Source organism: Geospiza fortis, unplaced genomic scaffold, assembly GCF_000277835.1.
Source record: "Geospiza fortis unplaced genomic scaffold, GeoFor_1.0 scaffold298, whole genome shotgun sequence".
NCBI classification, from domain to species: domain Eukaryota; kingdom Metazoa; phylum Chordata; class Aves; order Passeriformes; family Thraupidae; genus Geospiza; species Geospiza fortis.
The window spans coordinates 122,674-145,498 of NW_005054506.1; the positions used below are offsets into that span (position 1 = coordinate 122,674).

The 22,825-nt window shown below is 34.8% G+C and overlaps 1 protein-coding gene across 1 annotated transcript in view; it reads left to right on the forward strand.

The window, feature by feature from the left end:
- The window catches only part of CFAP46 (cilia and flagella associated protein 46), a 72,781-nt gene that overhangs the window by 44,946 nt on the left and 5,010 nt on the right, over window positions 1-22,825 (forward strand). Inside the window, exons 35-55 of the mRNA XM_031063472.1 lie at window positions 836-982; window positions 2,271-2,471; window positions 3,641-3,747; window positions 4,551-4,733; window positions 6,196-6,331; window positions 7,058-7,237; window positions 7,650-7,838; window positions 8,570-8,704; window positions 9,595-9,774; window positions 10,783-10,950; window positions 11,776-11,873; window positions 12,549-12,628; window positions 13,048-13,163; window positions 14,839-14,960; window positions 15,337-15,422; window positions 16,370-16,534; window positions 18,231-18,307; window positions 18,859-18,919; window positions 19,010-19,045; window positions 20,199-20,301; window positions 21,468-21,580. Of these exons, the coding sequence (XP_030919332.1) occupies window positions 836-982; window positions 2,271-2,471; window positions 3,641-3,747; window positions 4,551-4,733; window positions 6,196-6,331; window positions 7,058-7,237; window positions 7,650-7,838; window positions 8,570-8,704; window positions 9,595-9,774; window positions 10,783-10,950; window positions 11,776-11,873; window positions 12,549-12,628; window positions 13,048-13,163; window positions 14,839-14,960; window positions 15,337-15,422; window positions 16,370-16,534; window positions 18,231-18,307; window positions 18,859-18,919; window positions 19,010-19,045; window positions 20,199-20,301; window positions 21,468-21,580 (2,683 nt within the window). The remainder of the gene's footprint in view (window positions 1-835; window positions 983-2,270; window positions 2,472-3,640; window positions 3,748-4,550; window positions 4,734-6,195; window positions 6,332-7,057; window positions 7,238-7,649; window positions 7,839-8,569; window positions 8,705-9,594; window positions 9,775-10,782; window positions 10,951-11,775; window positions 11,874-12,548; window positions 12,629-13,047; window positions 13,164-14,838; window positions 14,961-15,336; window positions 15,423-16,369; window positions 16,535-18,230; window positions 18,308-18,858; window positions 18,920-19,009; window positions 19,046-20,198; window positions 20,302-21,467; window positions 21,581-22,825) is intronic.

The following is a 22,825-nucleotide window of genomic DNA, read 5'->3' on the forward strand; positions in this document are numbered from 1 at the left end:
TTGCTAGTTTGTTTTTAGATAATACTTGAGAAATACATGAACACAAAAATAATTAAAAGTGCATGCTATCTAAATTCTGCTAGCAATCATCTGAAGCTGAGGTTTGCCTGGCATATTATTTATATCAAGGAGAAACAAGATTGGAATCTTTATTCATACAAAGTAAAACTACTTTCCTACAAATGGATTTGGGGACTTATGCAAATGGATTAAAAAGACTGAGAAGCAAAAAAGATACTGTAATCACGCTTGGTCTTGTTTTTTCTCTTCTTTCTCCATTACATCAACATGTACTGTTTTGCTTCTGCTTACATATTGTTTTAAGGGCATGCAAGTATTTCAGCTGTTTTCTGTCTCTTTTTTAAGAAGATAATTGCCTTATGGATTCTTTAACGCTTACCTTCACTTTGCTCTTTATTATGGCAATGCTGTCTGGATTGTCATCACACCATTTTGCTCTTTTTGTATATTTTTTCCATACTTGTTCATTGTTTTTCTAATTACTAATCCCTCTCAAGTCACCTCTTTTAGCCATTGTAAATAGTATTCCTCTTTTAGTTTTAGTTACTACCAAAAGTCAACTTTGTGACAGGAGCATATCTGAAGTAGTTAATCTGTCATCCAGTTAGTTTAAATAGTATCTACTTACTCGTTCAATGCCTTTTGAGGATTGTAAAATCCAAATCTCATAAACTACCTGTTCTTGTAATATAATGTTAAATTTTGAAGTTAGAAAATACAAATACAGCTGAGGTGTGGGATATCACAGTTAACAACTTGTATTCTGTCTAGGTTTTTTGACATTTATGAAGATGTAATACTTTAATTTTTTCAGGGTTTTGAGGTAAATGCAGTAACAGGAAAAGGACTGAGTGCACTTTCTTTCCCTCACTTGTGGATTGAAAAAGCTGAAGTGCTAATTCAGCTAGGCTTGTATCAACCAGCAAGGCTTCTGCTTTCAGAGGCCCATGCTGCAACTCAGGTACAATACAAATTAAATAGAAAAAGAAACACTAATAACATGTGTATGGAAAATGCAATTATTTGTCAGAATAATAATAATCAAACTGCAAAGCCAAGCCTTCTCCCACCACCCCAAACCAATTTCTTATTACATTTCAACATATATAATATATACATTTAAATATATGGCATTTCAGTCCAACTTTATGGGAGTTGTCTGAAGGTTATATAAATTTCTGAAGTAGTGTCAGCCTCTCTGTCTGCTTTGCAGTAGCCCTGGAAGATATGGGTATATTTCAACCTTGTTTGTTTAAATAGGTGGGAAAAGTTCAAGGTTTGTTCAGAAGAGAGAGAGCATTTAGTCCCATCCTCTCAATATTTTGATCATTTGAAAGTCTGATTATTTAATTTTGAGCTTCATTATGGATTTACTGCAATTTTTTGATAAAATTGAAATTATTTCCTAGAAATCTGGCAGATCTGAAATGTGCCCATATGTTCCACCTAACAGATTTGCATCATCTCGTTATTATGAAGGATTATACATTACAGATATTTCCCTATATCTAACAGTTTCCACTTTAGCCCTGTGCTTCATTATAAAAGTTTTTGAAATATAATAATTGCAGTAAAACATTTACTTAAAGAAATTGTAATTGATATCCTGTTATTTTGTGTAATATTTTTTCTCCTGTAAGAAAACATGGCCTGTGTAAATTTAGTACAATCATGAATACTTTGAACAATAATATATGAATGATATTCATGAATAATACATGCCCCTTTATAAAGCATTAATTAAGCATTGTATATTGAGGAAAGTTCAAAATACATTAGGGAGGACAGTAATTTTAATTATGTAATTCATCAATAGAATCCTATATGTCTGTATGCTAGTATACAAATATTATGCAATATTTGTTCCTTATACAGGACTAGTTACATAGCTTATAACTAGTGTAAAGCAACATTGTGAATTTGCTGGATCTCTAGTGTATCTGTACTGTTGACAAAAAAAATCTTTTGTCATCACATTTCTTCATCAGACACTGACAAACACTAATAGATATATACACACTAAATAATAGCAAAAAAATAGTTTATTTGACTGGTGAAATAGAAGGTATGGGAACAGAAAGAAATATGAAGTAGATGTACCATAAGGAATAACTAAGAAATTCAGCAGATACTTGGGGAAATAGCATTCGTTTTTTATTTCTTTAAGCTTAATATAAAATATGGACAGACAAAAATATGAATAGCAGTAGTGGATTTTTAGTGTATAGAACACATCTCTCTCTTTCTAGGAACTGAGGGCCCTATCTGATATGTCAAAGTGCTTGTACTTACTTGCTGTGTTGGCTAACCTGGAAAGAAACCACAGACAAGCTAAAGCACTCCTTGAGAAAGCACAGCTTCTGGGAGGAGATGAACAATTTTGGTATAACAGCACCCTTAGTCTAACAGAAGCAATTCTAGAGGAAGAGGTGGAAGGAAAACAGAGCATGGTAAGGAAATTTTTTGGGTTTGGAGATTGTGGTTTGGGGTTTTTTTCAGCAATGCTCTCTCTCAGTGAAATATTACAACCTTTCCATTTCAATAAAAGCAAAATTAGGTGTTAAATGTAGTTAAATGTAGTTGTTTTCTCTGAGCATTTAACAGACATTAATTACGGGTTCCAAATAGATGCAGGACACTCAGAATGAGATTCTAGCCACAGAAGTTTAGCATGTTTTTATGATAAGCTCTATGTTCTCCTATTAGAATAAAACCAGTTATAATCTAATATGTGTGACTAAACCCCCAGAGATCTGATTCTCTTAACTGGAATTCTTCTGTATTCAGACAGTTCTGTTAACACTGGAGTATTTATTTTTTGTATTCGATAAAAATCAAACTATTCAGTATTATTTTCTATTATGCTTTTCCTTCCCAGGTGTTTCAAATAGTTTTACAAATATTATTTCTAGATTCTGGAAGATACTTCTGTAACACTTTTTTTTTTTTAACTAAAGCCCTATAACATCAAAATATCCATTTACTGTTAAACCCTTAACTTTCATGAGTTTCAGCATAAATAAAGTCTTATGTCTGTGATCATCTACCTGTCTTGATAAACTGTTCAAGGCTGTGTCATGTAGAGGGATTATTTTGATTTTGACTAAACTCCTATTTATTGTCTTTTGCTATGTACCTCCAAGATGAACCTGGCTCCATCTTCTCTCCTTGTATGTATGTGCACCATTCATGTAATCATCAAAATATCTATGTATGATCATAACACAGAGAGGAGGACAGTCGTAAGCTGTGCCAAGGGCAATATAGGCTGGATATTAGGAAAAGGGTTTTTATTGAAAGAGTGATCAAGTACTCAAATGGTCTGCCCAGGGAGGTAGTGGAGTCACCATCCCTGGATGTGTTTAAAAAAAGCCTGGATGTGGCTCTTTTTGGGGTGTTGGGGCTGGGTTGGACTTGATGGTCTTGAAGGTCTCTTCCAACCCAGTGATTCTGTGATTCTGTAACTCAAACGTTCTAGACTTACTTACAGTTATCAAGAGCCAGCCATCTTCAGGATAACTAACATGTTGTGTACAAAATTTAAGCTTTCTAAATTAATGTTTATTATTATCTGTAGACATTTAAAATAGAATTACGAAAATTCTGGTGTTACCTGCAGGCTTGTGAGATATTGGAACATACTGTAAGTGTGCTTCGATCTACTTTATTGAAGAGACCTGGCAGGCAATCAGAATTGGGTTTTATGATTGCATCCCTTGAAGCCAGGTAAGCTGTATTTTCCTCTAAAATATGCCCAGCTTATAAAATGCAGCTACATTGCAAATATATGTACTTTTTACAATACTGTCTTATTTTAGTATGGCAAATTCTGTGAATTCTCAAATATTTTTGTTCTAAGTAATTTATGTGGTGGTTTGATTTTTTAATGTTTAAATTTCTTTCCGAATTTTTGTATTTCCTTCTCAAATGCTTGCATGTAGCCCCACTACCTGTTATGTTGGTAAACTAGACACCACAACCTATTGTGCACAGCTTGCAGTGCAGGTTACCTAAAGGTGCAGTGTATATTTGCCTGTGCAGAGGTACCTGTTTGAGCACTCCCACAACACTACTGCAGTCTACAGTATTGACTTCTGTTCTCAACATGAACCAAGAAGCCTGTTCTTGGTGAAACTAAACAATATTTCAGTTCTACTGAAATACAAGCACAGAGACCTTAAAATGTGTTGGTGAAGGGAGAGAAGTGTACAACACACTCCTGTCTTTCCATAGATGGGAAGCTTTTCTAGAAAAGGAAGACTGTTATCAGTCTTCTCAGTTCATCTGTTCTTAGAAGACTGATTAGGAGTAAGATGGAATAATTAAATACATGGAACAAGTGATACCTCTTCTCTAATATCAAAATATAATATTTGGATTTTTTCAGAATTACTATAATTTGTAAAACACACAACTGTGGTACTTTTTGTAGACTTCTTAGAATTTAAAGGAAGGCAGAGAGAAATGTATTTGTTCTCAAAAAGCCTGTGCTTTCTGATTGCTATCTTGTATTTCATTTTTCTTTCCAGAAAAACACTTATTCAGCTACATTTTGCCCAGGATCATATGACAATTGATACTAATTCTGCTCAGTTGCCACACATTCTACAGGATTCCTACAATAAATTAGTTCAAGTTGAGAAGGACTTTCTTCATCATGGGCATAAAAACTACAGTGCTGAAATATTGCTGGAATGTGCAAATATTTGTAGGTAAGAATATACCTCTACTGAAAATTTTTATTTAGGTTAAACTAGTCCATGAAGTGTCTTGTTTACTTTTTATAGTCTAATTAAGATGGAAAAGAGCAGATAACATAGTTAGATTTTGTATATTGGTGCTAGATGTCTGTTTGCATTCCTCATGTGTTCTATATTCAGAAACATACTGTAAAATCAAAAATTGTTCACACTGAAGGCAGAGTTCTCTTTTTTTTCTCTTCTGAGGTCAAAACAAAATGTTTGGGTCTCTTAAGTCAGATTTTTGACTTCCCATTTGTAGACATATTTTAGCAGCCACACCAATCATTCTCTAGTATTTACAAGCTTTTGCAATTCTTACTGTTGAAATGTTTGTCCTGGATTGCGAAGCAAATTGTATTCTATTTGCCATCTGTATGGCAGTTGTCTTCTGTCAAGTGGGCAGTTCTCCTTATCCCTTCCACACCCACTCCTCCCTCTGGGGGGACATTGCTGATAACAGCTATTGAATGTCCCTACATGACTGATAAGAACTGCAGCATCCCACTGGGAGATGTGAGCCCAGAGGGAGGAGCCAAGCATTTCTACCTGGAGATAATCTGGAGATTCTGGAACACCACCACAGCTTCTGCTCTGGATTCCCCAGAGGAACAGCAGCTGCCTCTTCCACTGGATCTTCAGAGGAAGAGACTGCGCCCTTCTCCAGGATCCCTGCTCCAGCAGAACCACCCCTGACACTGCAGGAGGGCTGAGCCACAATTCCAATGGGACTGCTGCCAGCACCCTGACCCACAGGGTGTCAGGCTGTGTTCTGACTCTGGCAGTGTTGGTTTGGTTTACTGCATTGTTTATTTTATCTTTTTATATTCTTCCCTATTAAAGAACTATTATTACTGCTCCCATATTTCTTGCCGGAGAGCCCCTTAATTTTAAATTTATAGCAATTCGGAGAGAGGGGGTTTACATTTTCCATTTCAGGGGATGCTCCTGCCTTCCTTAGCAGACACCTGTCTTTCCAAACCAAGTCAATGTTTTTCTAGAAACTGCTGCAATAGTAAAAGCGCATAACATGGTATGCTGGAATCCCAGCTGTTTGCAAGGCACTCCTTAAAACAACTGAGATATGTTTTGTAGCTGATATACTGCCATTGTGTTCCTGCTAAAAACTTACTCTAGAATATGATCTGCCTTTCTTCTCTTTGAGTCTTGGCATCTTCTTGCATTGCAGCTGTACAGTTCTAAGAGTAAGACCTTGGAAAAATAACTTGTAAAGGTTCACTTATCCTATCTGTACATTTCAAAAACACACATACAAATTTAATATTTTTTAATCTGTAATTAAGCTATTTGATCTATTAATTAATAGATTCATTATTTTATTATATATGTTCAACAGTGTTGATACTGTAAAAATAAGCACTTTCTTATGTTAGTTCTTTTGAGTTTATGGTGTTGTTTTGGTTTTTTTTTTCAGGATGACTGCCAAGCAGGAAAGGAACAAAAGAAATAAACACAGTCACTATTTAGATGCTTATAGTTTAGCTCAGAGAGCAGTATCCAGAACAGAAGAAGTATTTCATAACGTTTGTAGTTTATTTGCATTTAATGAGGTATTGACTTTTTTTACCTTAATAGTGCAAAGGAAACCTACTTTAGTTGTAATAGTCACTCATTCTTGGATAATCTCATTTGGGGCTTCCAGGATTTATCTTCTTGTAATGATAAACATTCTTTGTATATAGAAGGAAAAATTGCATGCCAAAGAATTTGTATTTGAAAAAGGTATGAAGAGAGGATTTGTTTGGTGTTTGTCAAGTTTATTTAATTCTGGCATTTATCTAATAGCTACAAAAGAAAAAAGTATAAATTTGGAGATATTTTTAATTCGCTAAATACCTTGAAAGTTTAAAATTCCTCAAAATGTGTTTCTTCTCAGGAAAAACAAAAAATCTTCACAAAACATTACAAATAAAGAAATGTCTGTCTTCAAAATAGTGTATTTTGCGTAATGAAAGCCTGCAGCCTACTTTGCTAGTGTGTATGTAGCATTATTAGATATTACATATTTGTACCAGATATATAAAACATGAAAAATAAAAACCTCACTGCTCTTACTCTATGGAGCTACCTTGATTGCTTTGTAATATATTTGACCTCATTGAAATTTTTGTTTTAAATTACTTAAATATCTTCATTGTAACATTTCTGCTCTATCAAGGAGGTAATGATAAAATGTTTTTTTCTGTGGTTAAAATAAATACAACATTCTAACTTCTTATGAGGTTAATTTGCAAAAAATATTTGAAATTAAAATTGTATTTTCTTTTGTATTTCAGAGTAAAAATGTTAGTATCCCATTAATGAGACAACTAGCCCTTAGAAAAATAAATCTTGTGGAAATTCTTTTGGATATTTTTCATCTTGTCATTACTGAGAAAAAGTTTAAAAATCTGGGAGAAGAATCATTTCATGAATTTATGGAGGAAATCATCATTGAAGATGATGCGGTAGAACAGGTAATATAAAATGTTTAGTCCTATGACTTGCATAAAAGGTATAACAGGGTTTTCCTCTTCCACTACTGAGGAAATGGGTTCCCAGAGCAGTCATGTAGTTTTTTAGCAACGGAGGTTGAAGTGTGTAGTTTTAGTTTTGGGAATGGTTTGCTGGCCTCCCTGCCCTTATCCCACATTTTCCTTGGCACTGGTTGAACTTTGATTATGGATGTCACATTGAACCTTTTTTTCTTAATCAGTTGTTAATGAATTTTTGCATCTGTTAAAGACAGCTCATTTGTAGTTGAAAGTATAATCACATTTAACATATGAATTTGTATGTGAATACATATGTGTTGCATTTTTTTAAAATGCATTCTTCTGTCTGTGTGGGGATATATGAGCAAATAAATATAAATATGTATTTTACCAGGATTGGAAGTATATGAAACACACCATGGCTCATATTACACTGGCTCAGTTAGCAAACATACAGAATCTTTGCAAAGGCTGTCCCAACATCGAATCCAAATGCCTGTATCTAAGTGGAAGAACACTTCATTTACTTGCCATCAATGTAGATCCCATATATTCAGAGATTTACTGGAAGCCAAATGTTATGGTATGCATTCTTTTCTTTGGTTAAATTTATTTTTCTGTGTAAATTTATCTGCTCTAATATTTTTTCTATATACATTTGTATAAAAGCCACTCTTTGTGTACGGCTAGGTTTTATATACTGCATGCAAGCCATTATAAAAATGAATGGCAAAATGAGTAATTTCAAAAACATGCTTTTGCCTGCATGCTATCCTCGTGTAGCTAATTTTTGATTAGTTTGTGAGATATACTAATTACAACAATTTCAAAAGAGAGATAGAAAAATTCCTCTAATGCCTTAAAGGGTGAGTGAGGTACGGTCTGTGAATCCAAGCAATCAGGTATTGATTTGTAGGTTAAAAGCTTGGGTTTGCAAGTTGCTTCTGTGTTGCAGTAAGTACCCTTCTAAAGAGCCCTTGTAAAACAAGGACAATTGATAGAGGCATTATAAATTCAGTGATGAATTAAAGTTTTCAGAAGAAATGAGTGGAGGACAAATATGAGAAAGTCAAACTCCCAGAAGTTGTATGGGGGGTCTTTTTTAGTTTATGTTGGTCATATTGCCTTCATAACATACTAAGAAATTTTGATGGTTGATAGTATTACTAAATCTCTCACCAGGAAGGAATTAAGATAGTGATTTCTTTTAAGATTAATTGAGTTTCCACATAAGTTTTCACGAAAGAAATGAAGCCTGCCTTACTTAATGGAGTGATTAATTATTCATTTTTTTTTTCAAACTGTGACGGGTAGGAAGATGCTATATCAGACACCAGAAAATCTTCATTGACTTCAGCAGAATGCAGTGAACAGGACGTGACAGAGAGTGATTTATCAAGTAATAAATGTCATAATGATAAGTATAGGAAGAAAATACAGGAATTAAAGGTATATTACTTATGAGCTTGCATTAGAATTTGAGTGCTTTCTTTTTATGGAATAATACTCAACTTATCAGTTCTGTTTAAACTGATAATGGAAATGTTGTAACAAAAACTTGATCTTAAAGACGAAAAAGATCTACAAAACACCTTCCAATGAACAGCTTTCCATCACTCCCTGCTGTGTAGCTCAGTCCTGCTCCTCAGTCGATTGTGTGGGAACTCCTGAGTGAGCTTACCCACTTGCTCTCAGAAAGAAATAATTTCTCCTTCAGTGGTTTCCCACTGTTTGAGCATGTAGCAACGAGGACTAGATGAACAGGCAGTTTCTTTCTGCCTCACAGATATGACTTTTTAAGGGAGCATAACATTTTTCAGACTGAGAACAAAGAAAGAAATTACTTCAATCACAAAACATTTGTGAAATTCAGTGAGCTGATCTCTGTTAATTACTGCTGTTGAAAGCACACTAGGAATTGAGAATGTAGAGTTTGTGTTGCTAGTAAAATCAATAAATGCCTGAGGTAAGAAATTTGTGGGTTCATTTGGACTAAATATGTTAACTGTCCAAGAAACAATTGTATTGATCCTTGGTTCTGAACTGCTCATATTGCCTTGAATTTAAAGTCTCTTCTGCTCAGTGCACCTTTTATGTTAAAAGAAATTTCTTTGTTTGACCAAGTATTTTTTAATGTTGTAAAACAGATGTTTGTGTCTGCTAAAAGATTAATCAGTATTTGCATATTTTGATCATACATTAAGTGCCTTAAAAAGAAAATTAATTAAAATTGCTCATTAAAAAGCAATATTTATCTTCTTTAACATGCTGTAATTGGTATATATATAACAAATACTTAACCAATTTTAATATAAAGCTTTTTATTTTTTGTCATCTAGACACAACAAAGAATGGCTCATAAGTATCTTTCTCAATCCAATGAGGCTTTGCTGCAGTCTGTGGCTATTGCATTCAGTTATAATGTTACTGATGTACTCGCTCTTGCTAGTTTGGAAATGGCTGAATGCTTTCGACAGTTTGATCCAATTTCAACTAGCCAGTATTTGGCACTTCATCAGGTAAGGCAGCTAATGTTTGTGCTGCTTTTCAGTGCGAGGATATTTGAAGTTGCAAAAACGAAACTGTATTTGCATAGTCTGAAAATTGACCATAGAGAGCACATGTAGGGTTCCACATATAAGAACCAGAGTGTAATATAGGTCCTCAATTATATGGTATATTTGCTGAGCTCAGAACATTAGATCAGTGGTTTGTTAACAATTCTAATATCTGCTATGTTTGACCTGACATTTTCATTGATGATTGCATACATGAAAAAATTTTAATAGGAATAAATTACTATATTGTCATTAGCAAAGATAAAACATTGCCACAAAATATTTTCATCCTTCCCTAACAAATAATTTTAAAAATGTTGCTCTGTATTTGTTCAATCATTATTTTGCAGTGGATAATTCAGTTTACATTCAGTTTCTCAGATTGATACCTGCACAACATGGTCCCATAAATGGCTTGAAGGTGTATGCATATGTGTGTATGTGCCTCCATCAAAGAGAAGATGCAGAAAATCTGTAGGGCTTATATTCCCTGTATCAGGAACAAGTAACCCATATTTCCTAGTTCAAATGACAGGGTTTGTATGTTTGCTGAAAGAAAAGTTTATATAGTCTTACCCATTATTTTGCATTTTGAAGTCTGCTGTGTGATATGATGGGTGTCCATTGAAGCACAGAAACAGAAAAGACTCAGCTTACTTGAAAGGCAAAGCTAAGAGCACAGTATTTACCATTCCACGTAGACCTTAGATGACTAAATGCAGGAACCTTGATGGTAAATGTAGACAAATAAATCAATTCCAGCTATTTGTATTTAAGAAATCTTCCTTAGTTATTGTCAGACTGTTTACATTAACCTGAAAAAACAAACAGCAGTCTTCTGCTAGTTCATCTCACCTTTCAAGGTAGAGAACTTCTCTTCAACATAGGTATATGTTATAAAAACATAGCATATATGTTTATTCATTTTATTTTTGTGAAGGCAAATAAATAAATGTAAAAATTTTGCAGAGTTGTTCAGTGTCTATGATGATGAAGAATATCCTTCTAACTGCTACGTCCAACACCAGCGGCTCTCAGCTGGCAGCGTTGCTACATCTGCAGAATCAATTAAAACAAAACAGAAACACAAGTGACCTTCTAAAATGTGTGGAACAGCAACTGACTGCTAATTCAGTGGTAACTTTCTGAGCTACTTATTAGTGGTTTATTATATGTATATAAATCCACACAGAGAGATATATGTGTGTATACAGGACATGAGTTGGTGGTGGGTTGGCAGTGCTGAGAGAGTGGTTGAACTTGATGGTCCCTGAGGGCTTTTCCCACCTGAAAAATTCTGAGATTCTAAGAGCCACCCCTCTACCTTCCCCTGCTATCAATAACTTCTCATGTAAACCAAATACAATTTTATATAGTATTTGTTGGTGAACTGTCTCTAGCAAAACTTTTTTTCAAAAGTAAATGTTACTATGAATTATTCTATAATTTCCTTTGCTAATACTCTGCTATTGTTTGATAGCATTTTAACTTCAGAAACTGTGTAGTGGCCGTGAAGGTCATGTTGGTATGAAGAGTGGACTAAGATACAGTATTTGTTATTTGTTTTAAATAATATTTATAAGTTCTTCTGCACTGCACAGGAATTACATGATCATAGAATGGTTGAGGTTATAACAAATCTCTGAAGGTCATCTTGTAAACCCCTCCTCCTCAAGCAAGGGCCACCTAGAGCTTGTTGTCCACCACCATGTCCAAATGGCTTTTGAATTATCTCCAGAAATGGAGGCCCCACAGCCTCCTTGGACAACTTGTGCCAGTGCTTGCTTCCCACACAGGGAAACAGTATTTCCTGACAGAGCCTACTGTCCTGGCACATCTGCTGAGTGTGTGGATTTTTAAGTACATTCTTTCCTAGAATAACTATCAATTTTCTAATGAAAGAACTGAGAATGGGATTTATAAAGTCTATGAAAATAATAGTGCTTTTGAACTACTGTACAGGCATGGAGAAACCTCTGTATTCCTGTTGAACATTTTAATATAGTGGATGAATTGCCATCCAGTTTCTGCATAGTTATTCTCCAGCATTCAGAAGACAGGTATAAAATTTCATCATTTTGATTTAGCACTGTTTGTTACAAATATAGTCTTTTTTATGTGGTTGAATATTGCCTTTCACTTCTAATTTTGATGGACTTGAATTTTAGGATAATGAGCTAATTAACATATAAATAAAACTGCCTGCAGCTCAATGTTATGTTTTCTGTTCTTTCCATTTCCCTAATTATCTCTTAAATCCCCAGAGTCACTTGAAAGGTTTCAAGCCATTTTTAATATGATTCCTAAGTTCTGTTGAGAGTTTCCTGCTTTTATTGCTTTTGCTCTTGGAAATGTTAGAAGGGGTCATATTTAGCTTTATAAAGCCACCAATTATCTGATTATAGCAGCCTAATTAGCTGCAATAAACTAGCTCATCAATTGAGCAACTGACTATGAGAGCATTCACCAATTTAAAAAGTCTTTAACATTTGTCATGGGACAAATAGAAATCTACCTTATTGGCAGTGATAAAAGAATTTACCTTACCACTCTCAGTTTGTTCCAGCTAGAATTTGCAGGTTTCTGCATCCAAGGTGGGGGTAGTTACTGCATCATGAGAGTATTTGTGAGCATATTAAATTAGAGGGCAGTAATTACTCATCTAATAAATCTGAGTCATATGAACAAGGCTAGACAGTCAAATAATCTATTCAGCACTTTTCTGGTTTCCACAGATCACAGTTGTACAGTTCATTGATTGAGGTGCCCAAAGTAAGTACTGCAAGGCAGAAAGGAAAACTCACTCAGCGGATGGGTGAGTACCTCTTACTTTTGAGAGATAAAAATAATTGCCCTGCTGTTATGAGAAGGCTCATATCTTTCACTGTTGCAGTTAGTAAACATTTTAGATACTTTAAAAAAGAATTTTAACTCTTCCTAATTGCCAAGGAACATAAATTCATAAATACGTGTCTCATTATCAGATGTCATGTATCTAGTCACAGTTTATATAATTTTTGTTTATATTTGAAGGCTGAAGTTGTTACTTCAGCCTTCAAATATCAACAAAATAAATAGAGTTTTTTTCATTGTACATATCTGTATATATTTTGTGCTTATCTATCTATCTAGATTTTATTTTCAAATAATACCATGACTAGAAACAAATGGTGTTTATGCGATTTCTTCAAGTACAAATATACTCTTACAAGGGTGTTATCCTTCTTTTAATAGTGCAGGCAAAAGTTTCTCGATTTCCTGTGAATCCTGATGTGTTTCGTATTTTGTTGGAAAAAATGCGGCTTTACAAGCAGCAAAGGATGAAGAATCATCTTAAACAAACTGTTTCTTATATTTAAAATTGGGTCAAAAACATGTACTAAAAATATGATAGAAATTCTTTATGCAGAATTTTTCAGTTTGTTCCAAGTGTAGCATCCCTAGTCTTCACAGTTACTATATGCTTGGTACTCTGCTTCAAAATTTAATCTTACTGTGCTACAGTTGCTGTATTTGTCATTCAGGAGCTTTGAAATGTTCGGTAGTTAATCAGAATTAAAATGGTGCAGTTGAGATCAGTTTACTTGAAAATGGGCCATATTTCAGCGATTTCTGACAACTGGCGCTTGGTGAAGGGCTAGAACTTGGGGCTTCATCTTCCTCTCAAGAGAAGACAGCAGGGCAGCTGGCTGGGGAAGCTCGGTGCCTTCTCACCTCAGCTGGGCACCCCGGGTGACCACACAGAGCAGGGCCACTCTGCTCCTCTCTCTTGGTGCTAGCTGCAGACAGGCACTCTTGGAATTTGCCCTGAGGACACCCAGGACTGTGAAATGTAGCCTCTCGGGGAGGGGAGGTTCTCATAGCAACCTCCCAAGAAAATGGGAGAGAAAATCCAAAAGGGGAGCCTCCACCTGCGCTGCCTCAGCTCTACAGCAAAAGCCAAGAGTCAAGACAGAGCTAAGGCACAAGAGAGCTCTGCTTGGGTGACTGACTTTTACAAGGGCTTGGCACTCCCCTGCCCCGTGGTTCTGGTTCTGGCTGCAGGGCCTGAAAGAAACAGTGACAATTTTGGGCATATTTAGATACAGGATACAGTAACACTCTGGGTTACCCTGCACACTGACAAATCTGGTTCTTGAATTATAATTCTGTTTTATTCATCATGTTACCATCTTTCAGTTAAAATACCGAGTATTGCAGATGGTTGAAGTGTTGATGATCACTTTCTCTTGCCTATGGCCAGACTTTGTTGTACTGGCAAGTTTGCAAAGATTGCTGTATTTGGGTAAGTCAAAAAAAAGGTGCTAAGATAGTGTCAGGTTGAACAGGTGAAAAAAAGTGACTTAGGTTTTTAAAAAGGATATGAATTAAACTCCCAGAACTTATGCATGCACCTTATACTGAGCCATACAAGCCTTGGGTGAGGATTTAATTCATTAATAGCAACATTCTTCACCATTTAGTTGACTTTGTTCAGTTAGTGGATTTTTGTCCATCTAGGCTGATTTTACAAACTTCAGTTTTCGATGTCTATCTCTCCTGCATGATTCTATTTTCTTCTTCTCTATTTTCTTAATTTTGATTAATTTTCCCCTAAATTGGCTCCACTGATCTCTCCATATGCTTTCATTTGCTTCTTCTATATTCATCATACAGTTTCTGTTCACTTCTTAAAGTTGTCCTTATGTGGTTTCTTCTCATTATTTGAAGGAACACATTATAATTTTTTCTGCTGTAGTTTTCTGCCATTCTCCATTGAAATTGCGGAAGTATATTAATTGTTTAAATAATAAGTATTGACACCTTCTAGTAATTCCAGTGTTATTTTGCAAAATGCTGGTACAAAATTTTGAAATAAAGTAGTTTTGAAACCAACCTCTTATGTTTGTATTTTCCATTTTATGATCTTTTACACTATTTTATTTAGTCTCTGATTTAAAATATTACAAAATTTATATATAATACGGTATTTAACAAGAATGGAGATTGAAAGTATTCTAATTTTTGTTTCTATGTGTGTGAAAGACTCCAACAGAGAAAACAGGTGATAGTGAGCTTGATTTGACATCAGATTTCTCTGAAATAATAGAAATTATGGAAGAGTATCTGAAACCAACCCTGTCACAGTTTGATTTTTCTGCTGTCAGGTAAGATATATTGACTCTGATTATCATTTGTGAAAACAGAACTGTGATTCAAGTCCCTCAAATAAAGGAATGATTTTAGAAAGGATACTCTGTTGTATGAAGCTTCCATGTCTTGAAAGAGAGTATATTCAGGATATGTCAGACTAAGGGACTGAGCAATGTGAAGGACAAATGGCCATTTCTGAGAAGCATTGTTCTCCAGCTTAAGTCATACTTAAGTTGAAGTTCAAGATGCAACAGTATAATTAAAATTATTAAAGATGGGATTTCTAAAGGACAGGAAATTCTAAGGGAGATTGTCCTTTATGTAAAATTTCTTTGAAACTGATGCAGAAATTGAAGCTGGTAATATTTTCTATTAATTTCCTCTTCCCAGAGAATCCCAGTGTGTATCAGTTTCAGCATCTGAAACAGGAAAAAAGAAAGTGAAAGATAAGGACACCAAACAAGTTGGAATGCAGGGTATGTCCTCCCTTGAGTTGTGTGTGTGTCTGTGTGTATGTGTGTGGACAGATACTAAAATCCAGTCATTTCAATTTTAATTTTGTTTAAAACAAGGAGAGGACAAAGACTTTAGCATTGTTTTTCTCTGTTTTATTTTTTATATCAAGTCAAATATTTCAGTATACTTTCAAAGACAGATTTAGATGCTGGAGCAATGCTTCTGCATTTATTTAGAGTCTTCCACACCATACAGTCTGTAGACAACTAAATGAAATGGCTTTATCACAAACCAGTTTTCAGGAGAAGAGCTAGAATAAAGAACTTAAGGCAGTAGATCAGCAGATGTCTTTGTTTTATCTTTTTTTTTTTTTTTTTTGCTTTTAGCTTTATGGACTCTCACAGGATGATAGCTTTCATACAAACCTAATGCTACAGTATGTCTCTAAACACATCTCAAGAATACACATCTGCAAAAACTGGATAAATTGTCTCCCATGCATATGCTCTTTCTCTGCAGAGCAGAAATATTGTCATAGTAATAGTTAGTACTTTTTTCCCTAAATAACAGCAACAAAGTTTTTCTACAGAACAACACAGTATTGGATAAGAGTGCCTTTACAACTCTATTTTTTTTAGCCAATCACTTCTGTAGCAATTTTGTATTTCCAAATATTGTTTTCCTGAATGTATTGTATATATCTCAACTTGGACCTGAGATGGTTGGTTATTAATTCAGGGATGTTATTCTCTCTGAAGAATTGGTGTTAACAAATGCATAGAAATTTGACAACATCTTATGAGTAATTATATAAAAAGAAATATTTTTTCTTAATGCACTTAATCCACAGTACAATGAAGTTCATGTGTCATACAGTGGAGGAAACTTAGGTTTTTGCATCTAACTGCAATTGTTTATAGACAAACTGAGAACTAAATCTCAGTCTTGTTCTGTCACATCTCTTTAGATACACCTGTGGATTTAGGATTGTGTGTGGTATTACTAGGGGATACATTATTGATGGAGTTGCCTTTGGAAGCTCTGAGTATATTTAAGGAAGAAGGAATAAGTTCTGTTTCCAGAGATTTTTCTCTTCAGTTTCTCTACAATCGACTGCATTGGGCTGAGGCAGGTACTATTAGATAAACATGTTTTCCTTTTGCATAATGATGCATAAAAAAGATACTTAAAAATTTAAATATGAATTGTGGTGAATATTTTACTGGAAGACAAGCACATGCAGTAGGTTTCCAGTATCTTAGGTGGACTAGATAGAGCAGTAGACTTATTTCAGTAATGTACAGGCTGATTATAGGAGCACTGATAGCTAATTTAAAAAATCCCTGACACATTACAGAATTATGTAAAACTCAGTGGAATCTAAAACTGTTAAGAAACTTACAAGCATGTTGTTAAAACTTCAAAGCTATTTTCAGGGGCAATGAAAAAAAGGAAGTAAGAATTTACACTTCTGTAATTTTTTTTATCGCTACTCTAAGACTTTGCTTAAAATACCAAATGTAAGATTTTACCCTCTGAAATCTTTACTCTCAGTTCTTGTGCTACACCTGTGCAAAATCAAATCCCCACAGGCTTTAGGAACTTTACCTACTGCTGACACTTATACCCTACATAAACTCTAGCAAATTGAGGTTAAATAAGGCAGTTGGACAGCGGGTAAAGTTCTCCTTATGGCATCTTAAAACTCATTTCTTAGATCTAGAAGTGAGTAATAAATGCAGGCACCAAGCCATTTTTGTATGAATCAAAGATACCTTCTATTAATAAAGGTAAAAATTTTAAGCTGCGTTTTTCTCATATGTAGAGAAAACCACATAAAATTATTAAAACTAGTTGGTCCATGATAAAAAATAGACCAAGTATAGAAAATCTCACTCTGTACCATGGAACTATTCTGTTCTAGATAGGTACTTGTACTGTGTCCATATCTGTAATATTTAGTAATATTTAGCCTCCAGTATAACCTATTCTGTTTTTCCATTTCACTCCTTCTTTCTAAAGGGAAAGAATTGTAAGTAATGTGAGATTAGCATATTTTAGTTTACGTACTATTACAGGCCTTTTAGAAATACAAGTTTTAGAACATGTAGGTTTTTTCTATTTCTGTTTTTCCCTTTTTCATAGTGGAACTTATGGTTACATAATTTTAGAAGTAGATAAATGAGAGGAAGCAGAGTTGAAAAGTCTCTGTTCTTTCAGTTATGATAGAGGCCACTGAATGAGGAAACATGAGCAGTATGATCTCAAGCTTCCATGGACTTCCAGGGCACTCAGTAATAACTGGCTAAGGTGTACTCTTGGTGATAATCATATGTACAGTGAGAAACATAAGACAGTTTTCTATGCTTTTTAAAATTCCCTTAAAGAAATAAAAAATCCAATTCAAATATGAAACTTCCTTTTTCCTTTAGATCTCTGTGTGTCCCACAGAAACTTCAGTGATTACATTAACATCAACAATTAATAGATGTGGTAAATTACTTAGAAAGTGCTTTGATGATCACTGTTCAACTCTATCCAAAATTGGCAGTATAATGAAGCATTTCATGTCTAAGGGATCACATCTCGTCCTTGTTTTTCACTTTAAAACCTTTATTTTTAGGCAAGAAGGCTTGGGTCCTTACTTTGCTGAGTTTTGAAATGAATTTTTATGTTTTTATTTAATCTGTTGTTATTATTATTTTTATTATTACTGCTAGCATTACTATTACTACTACTACTTCATGATATTAAATATGTACAGTCCTTGAAGGACATTTATTTGCTAAGCTGCCCATACATTAATTTTTTTCTTTTCATTTTCACAGAAACTGAATTAAAAAAGAAAGTTGAAACATCTAAAGGAAAAAACACAAAAGCTCCTCAGAAAAAGAATGTCCAAATGGTGAACTTTCCACATTTTTTGTAAATAACCAGAGAACTTGCATAGAAAAGTGTGAAAGTGGGTTGCATAAAAGCTCATTATGTGTGCTAGAATTCTGAAGTGGAGTGAATGTCTCATAAGTCCGTAAGAATCCTGCTTCCTGTTGATTTTGCAAGGAGTTTTTCTTTGAAGAATCACACTTTATAAATGGGACATATTTAATAACCCACAAAGAAAGCTGCGTAAAGTTACTGAAAATAATTTCTGCAACAAAATATTGTATTTAATATAGTTATTGCATATGTTTTTATAAATTTATATTTATATTTGCGTATATATATCTATGTATGTGCCCACACGTGTGTATATATGTGTAATATGTATATGCATTGTAGCTAATGCAGAATAGTTATTAATTTCCACTGATAATTGAATACCATGATGCTTTTAAACCCAGATTCAAAACTCTGTTAATTTTTTGATGTGTCTTTCTCTTAGTTGTTTGACACAAATAATGCAATACTGTTAGTATTTAATTGATACTTTAACATATGTATTATTTTTAATCGTAGGCACCAGTTAATCGTGATCTACCTTCTAATTGCTTACCTGTTGATACACGTAATTTAAAATGTATCCTTTCACAACCTATTGGCTAAGTGTATCAGCTAAATGTCTTCTTTTGTTGTTTGAATACATTGTTTGTGATTAACTGTTTATCAGATATTGTGGACCCCTATAATGAAGGAAGAGAAGCAGGTAATATATATTAAATAATATTTTATTTACGATCTACCCATGGAATTTAGAATTGGTTTTGTACCAAAAAATGAAGTCGTGACATCAAGATGTTGGCAAAAAAGCATTCCTTTTCATCAGAACAGCACAGCTTCTCACCTGTGTATGGTGCATGTGTGAAACAGCACAACTAACAGTTAATGGAGGTTTTTAGCTCCAGAAAGACAGACTGGTTTGGGTTGGAAGGGACCTATAGGCTCATCTCATTCCACCTCTGCCATGGCAGGGACACCTCCCACTGTCCCAGGTGCTCCCAGCCCCAGTGTCCAGCCTGGCCTTGGGCACTGCCAGGGATCCAGGGGCAGCCCCAGCTGCTCTGGGCACCTGTGCCAGGGCTGCCCACCCTGCCAGGGAACAATTCCTTCCTGATATCCAACCTAAACCTGCTATGTTTCAGTGTGAGGCCATTTGCCCTTGTCCTGTCACTGTATGTTCTTGTAATAGTCTTTCTCCATCTCTCTTGTTGGCTCCCTTCAGGTGTTGAAATAGTTACTAACTCTAAACACCATGCAAAAGAAGCCACAGAACAATCAGTATCATAACAGAGTGTGTCTCCATGTGTTTGTAGTTCTCCTTCAGAGCAGACCAATATAAAACACATGTTCTCAATGTCTGACTCTAGAGTGTATCTTTTAACTTTATACTAGTATGAAAATGTAGTCAAAAGGAGAAGATTGTTTATCATTAAATGTGCAATGTCCTTGGAGAGAAGAGGTAATTTTGGAGTCTTGTTTCCTGAAATCAGGACTCTGGAAACTCAGTTTATCCACCCACTTAAGTCCTCTCTGAGCCTCTGCCACAGAACTGTATGAGCAGTACTGGTTTTCAATTCTTTACCTGTTTTCAGGATACCTAAAAGTTTTTCTTTGTGTCCTTAACCCATCTACCAAAGAATCCTTGTTCACTATAAAAGACACCATTCAAATGGACATCTGATTTTATTCTGAATGTTTTAATTTTAGAAGCCAGACTTAGGTTTCAAAAAATATGAAATCTAATGACAACTTAAAACCCCATAAATATGTTAGTGACATTTTAAAGTTATTGAAATTGAGATGGCCCAAAGTAGTTTGTAGTATGTTACATTCATAATGATAAAATTCTGTTGTTACAGAAGCTCTAAGTCCTTCCCAAAAAATTCAGGAAATACTAGAAAAATACCATGACCTATTTACAGTGCAGTGGGAAGGTGTCATTGGCAATATGTGTGCTCCAAGGTATGTAATATTCTATCTGCTTTCTTGTTTTATCCAATTTCTTGTTTAAAATTCTGCCTATTTTCAGAGACTTTGTCCATAAAATAGGGTCATATTTTGCTGAGCTGATAAACACACAGCACACCATTGTTGTTGTGTCAAACACAGATCTAGGTTTGTAGACAGAATATTTTAGGGATCTGAAGTAGAGCACCGCAAAGTGATTTAAGCAGGCTGGTTTTGTCAGAGTTGCTATATATGTAAATAATCTAATTTTGATGGAAAGTCTTCTGGTGCAGTCTTTGATGAATACACATAGGTGAGCAGAAGTGTAATTTCTGGCTTTGGTCATATTTGTTTGCAAATCCGAGTCGTAAAACCATAGCATCTCCATACATGTTCAGCCAACTGCAAATGGGAGCGCAGATTTCAGAAGCAGAGCAGTTTCCAAATTCAAACATTGATCATGAAGCTACTACCATTCTATCGAGTCTACTCATAAACACACTTTGTTCTTTATAGAAATAGTTTACTTTTAAGATCATAGCCATGGGGAATAAAAGGGACCTCAAGAGGTCAAACAGTGACAATCCCTATGAGACAACATGGCCATCACTGGACCTTCCTTCCTAACTGCTAGTTCAGCAGTCAGTCCTTTGGAATTTTACCTCTGAGTAGGTACTCTACTATTTTTTCATAAAAATTGCAAAGATCATTATTACCAAATTGCAGTTTTTGCTGCCAGCTGGCCTGATTACCCACATCTCTTTTTAAAAACCAATTGCTCATGTCCTGGTGGGTATACACATGACTACTCCCTTTGAATGTTAGACAAAGACTCTGTTTTAAAGCTGTACCGTACATACAGTGATGATTTTCTTAAATTTTATTTTTTTGATGGAGAGGCTGGTATTTATCTAAAAATACGCTATGCCTCTTGCACACTATGAGATGTTACTGAGTCATCATTTTAATACAAGAGCATAGTATTAATAATTCATATGAGTTATACTTCTCATGGAATTCTGCAGCCATGTTTATCTTCTTGCTTTGCATGCTGACTCTTGTTATAATTATTCCTGCAGTAAATTACACCGAACTGTTTGCTATGGATAATTTCTAAAAAGTAAGCTTGTAAAAGAGTAACATGAAAGTAACTTACTTTCTTCCTTCTTCTTTCCTTTCAGCCAAGCCGAATGGGAGCAGCTGCTGACAAACTGTAGCGCATTTCTGTTCTATGGGATGGAGAGATTCATGTCTCATGTGTTGCTTGATTGGTTGGTTGCTATGAACATCCCAAGTAAGATAAGCAAATTGAGAAATATATTTAAGTACACCAACTTTTAGTCCTTGATGTGTCCCATTGTATCATTATCACAATACCGATGTTGGCAATTAAGGGCTTTTTTCTAGATCCAGGGTTTTTAGTCAGAAAACCTTTGTATTATGTAGGTTTTACTCTGTTGCACAGCTTTCTTGTAAATCCTCACAAATAAGCTTAGTCCTTCTTCCTTTCCATGCATTGGAATTTCGTAGGTTTCAAAAATTAAGTCAATATCTAATGGTTTTCTCAGTAAACCATTTCATTTTCTTTGGAATTTAGTATTTGGTTGCAAGATATTTTTTAATAGTAAGAACAACCTCTACAGTGCCACTTCAAGTGCCAAAATTCGTAAGTCTCTGCTGAGGCAAGCAACAATTGTCCATCAGGGCTAGGTTAATGCTGAAGGATTACTCTGGTATTACAGAGCATTTGTAGACTCTGTAAAGTCTCTGTACCCTCTGTAGAGTCTATTTTTTCTCTGTTTCTTCACAACTAATTAGTCCTTCTATTGTGGCATAAGGCTTAGATTCAGGACTGCTTTTTCAGATTAACAATCTTCATTCCTCCTGTTTTCCTTGCACGTCTGGAAGAAGCTTGATTTCAGAGTTGTGCAGAATTTGTCAGGGTAGCTGTGTTGTGTTGACATGTGAAAGTGAGGACAGTACACATCAGATTGTGAAGCCCTGTAGAGCAACAGAAAGCTTCTTTATAAAGCTTTGATTTTAAAAGTGATTTTAATATCTATGTGTAAATATTACAAGAAATAAGAAAATATGTTTTCTCTATATTCATGGATCATGTCTGAAGATGGTGTTTCAGATGTCCATAGACCAGATATTTAGAGGTCTGGCAACTTTTGGAAAGTTGTTAAACCTTGCCCTTTTTCCTGCTCTTAAAATATGCCAGGATTAATTCTGTCTGAGATTTCTGAAAGCTCTAACCTAGACCAAATATTATGTAGTATTTGGTTTGGTCATTTACATGATGAAATAAAATAAATAATTGCGAAATCTGAGCATGAGCTCAGGCTTACAAAGAGAATGCAGTGGTTTAGCAAATCCTGAATGCAAGATTATGATACAAATTAACCTTGCTTTATGTGGAGTGTAATTTGGGAGAGTCTAGTGGGAGATCTTATACTTCAGGGAAAATAATCAATTAATCATTAATAAGTTAAGGTATGGCTGTTTAAGGGGCAGAGTTACAGAGCAGACTCAAGAG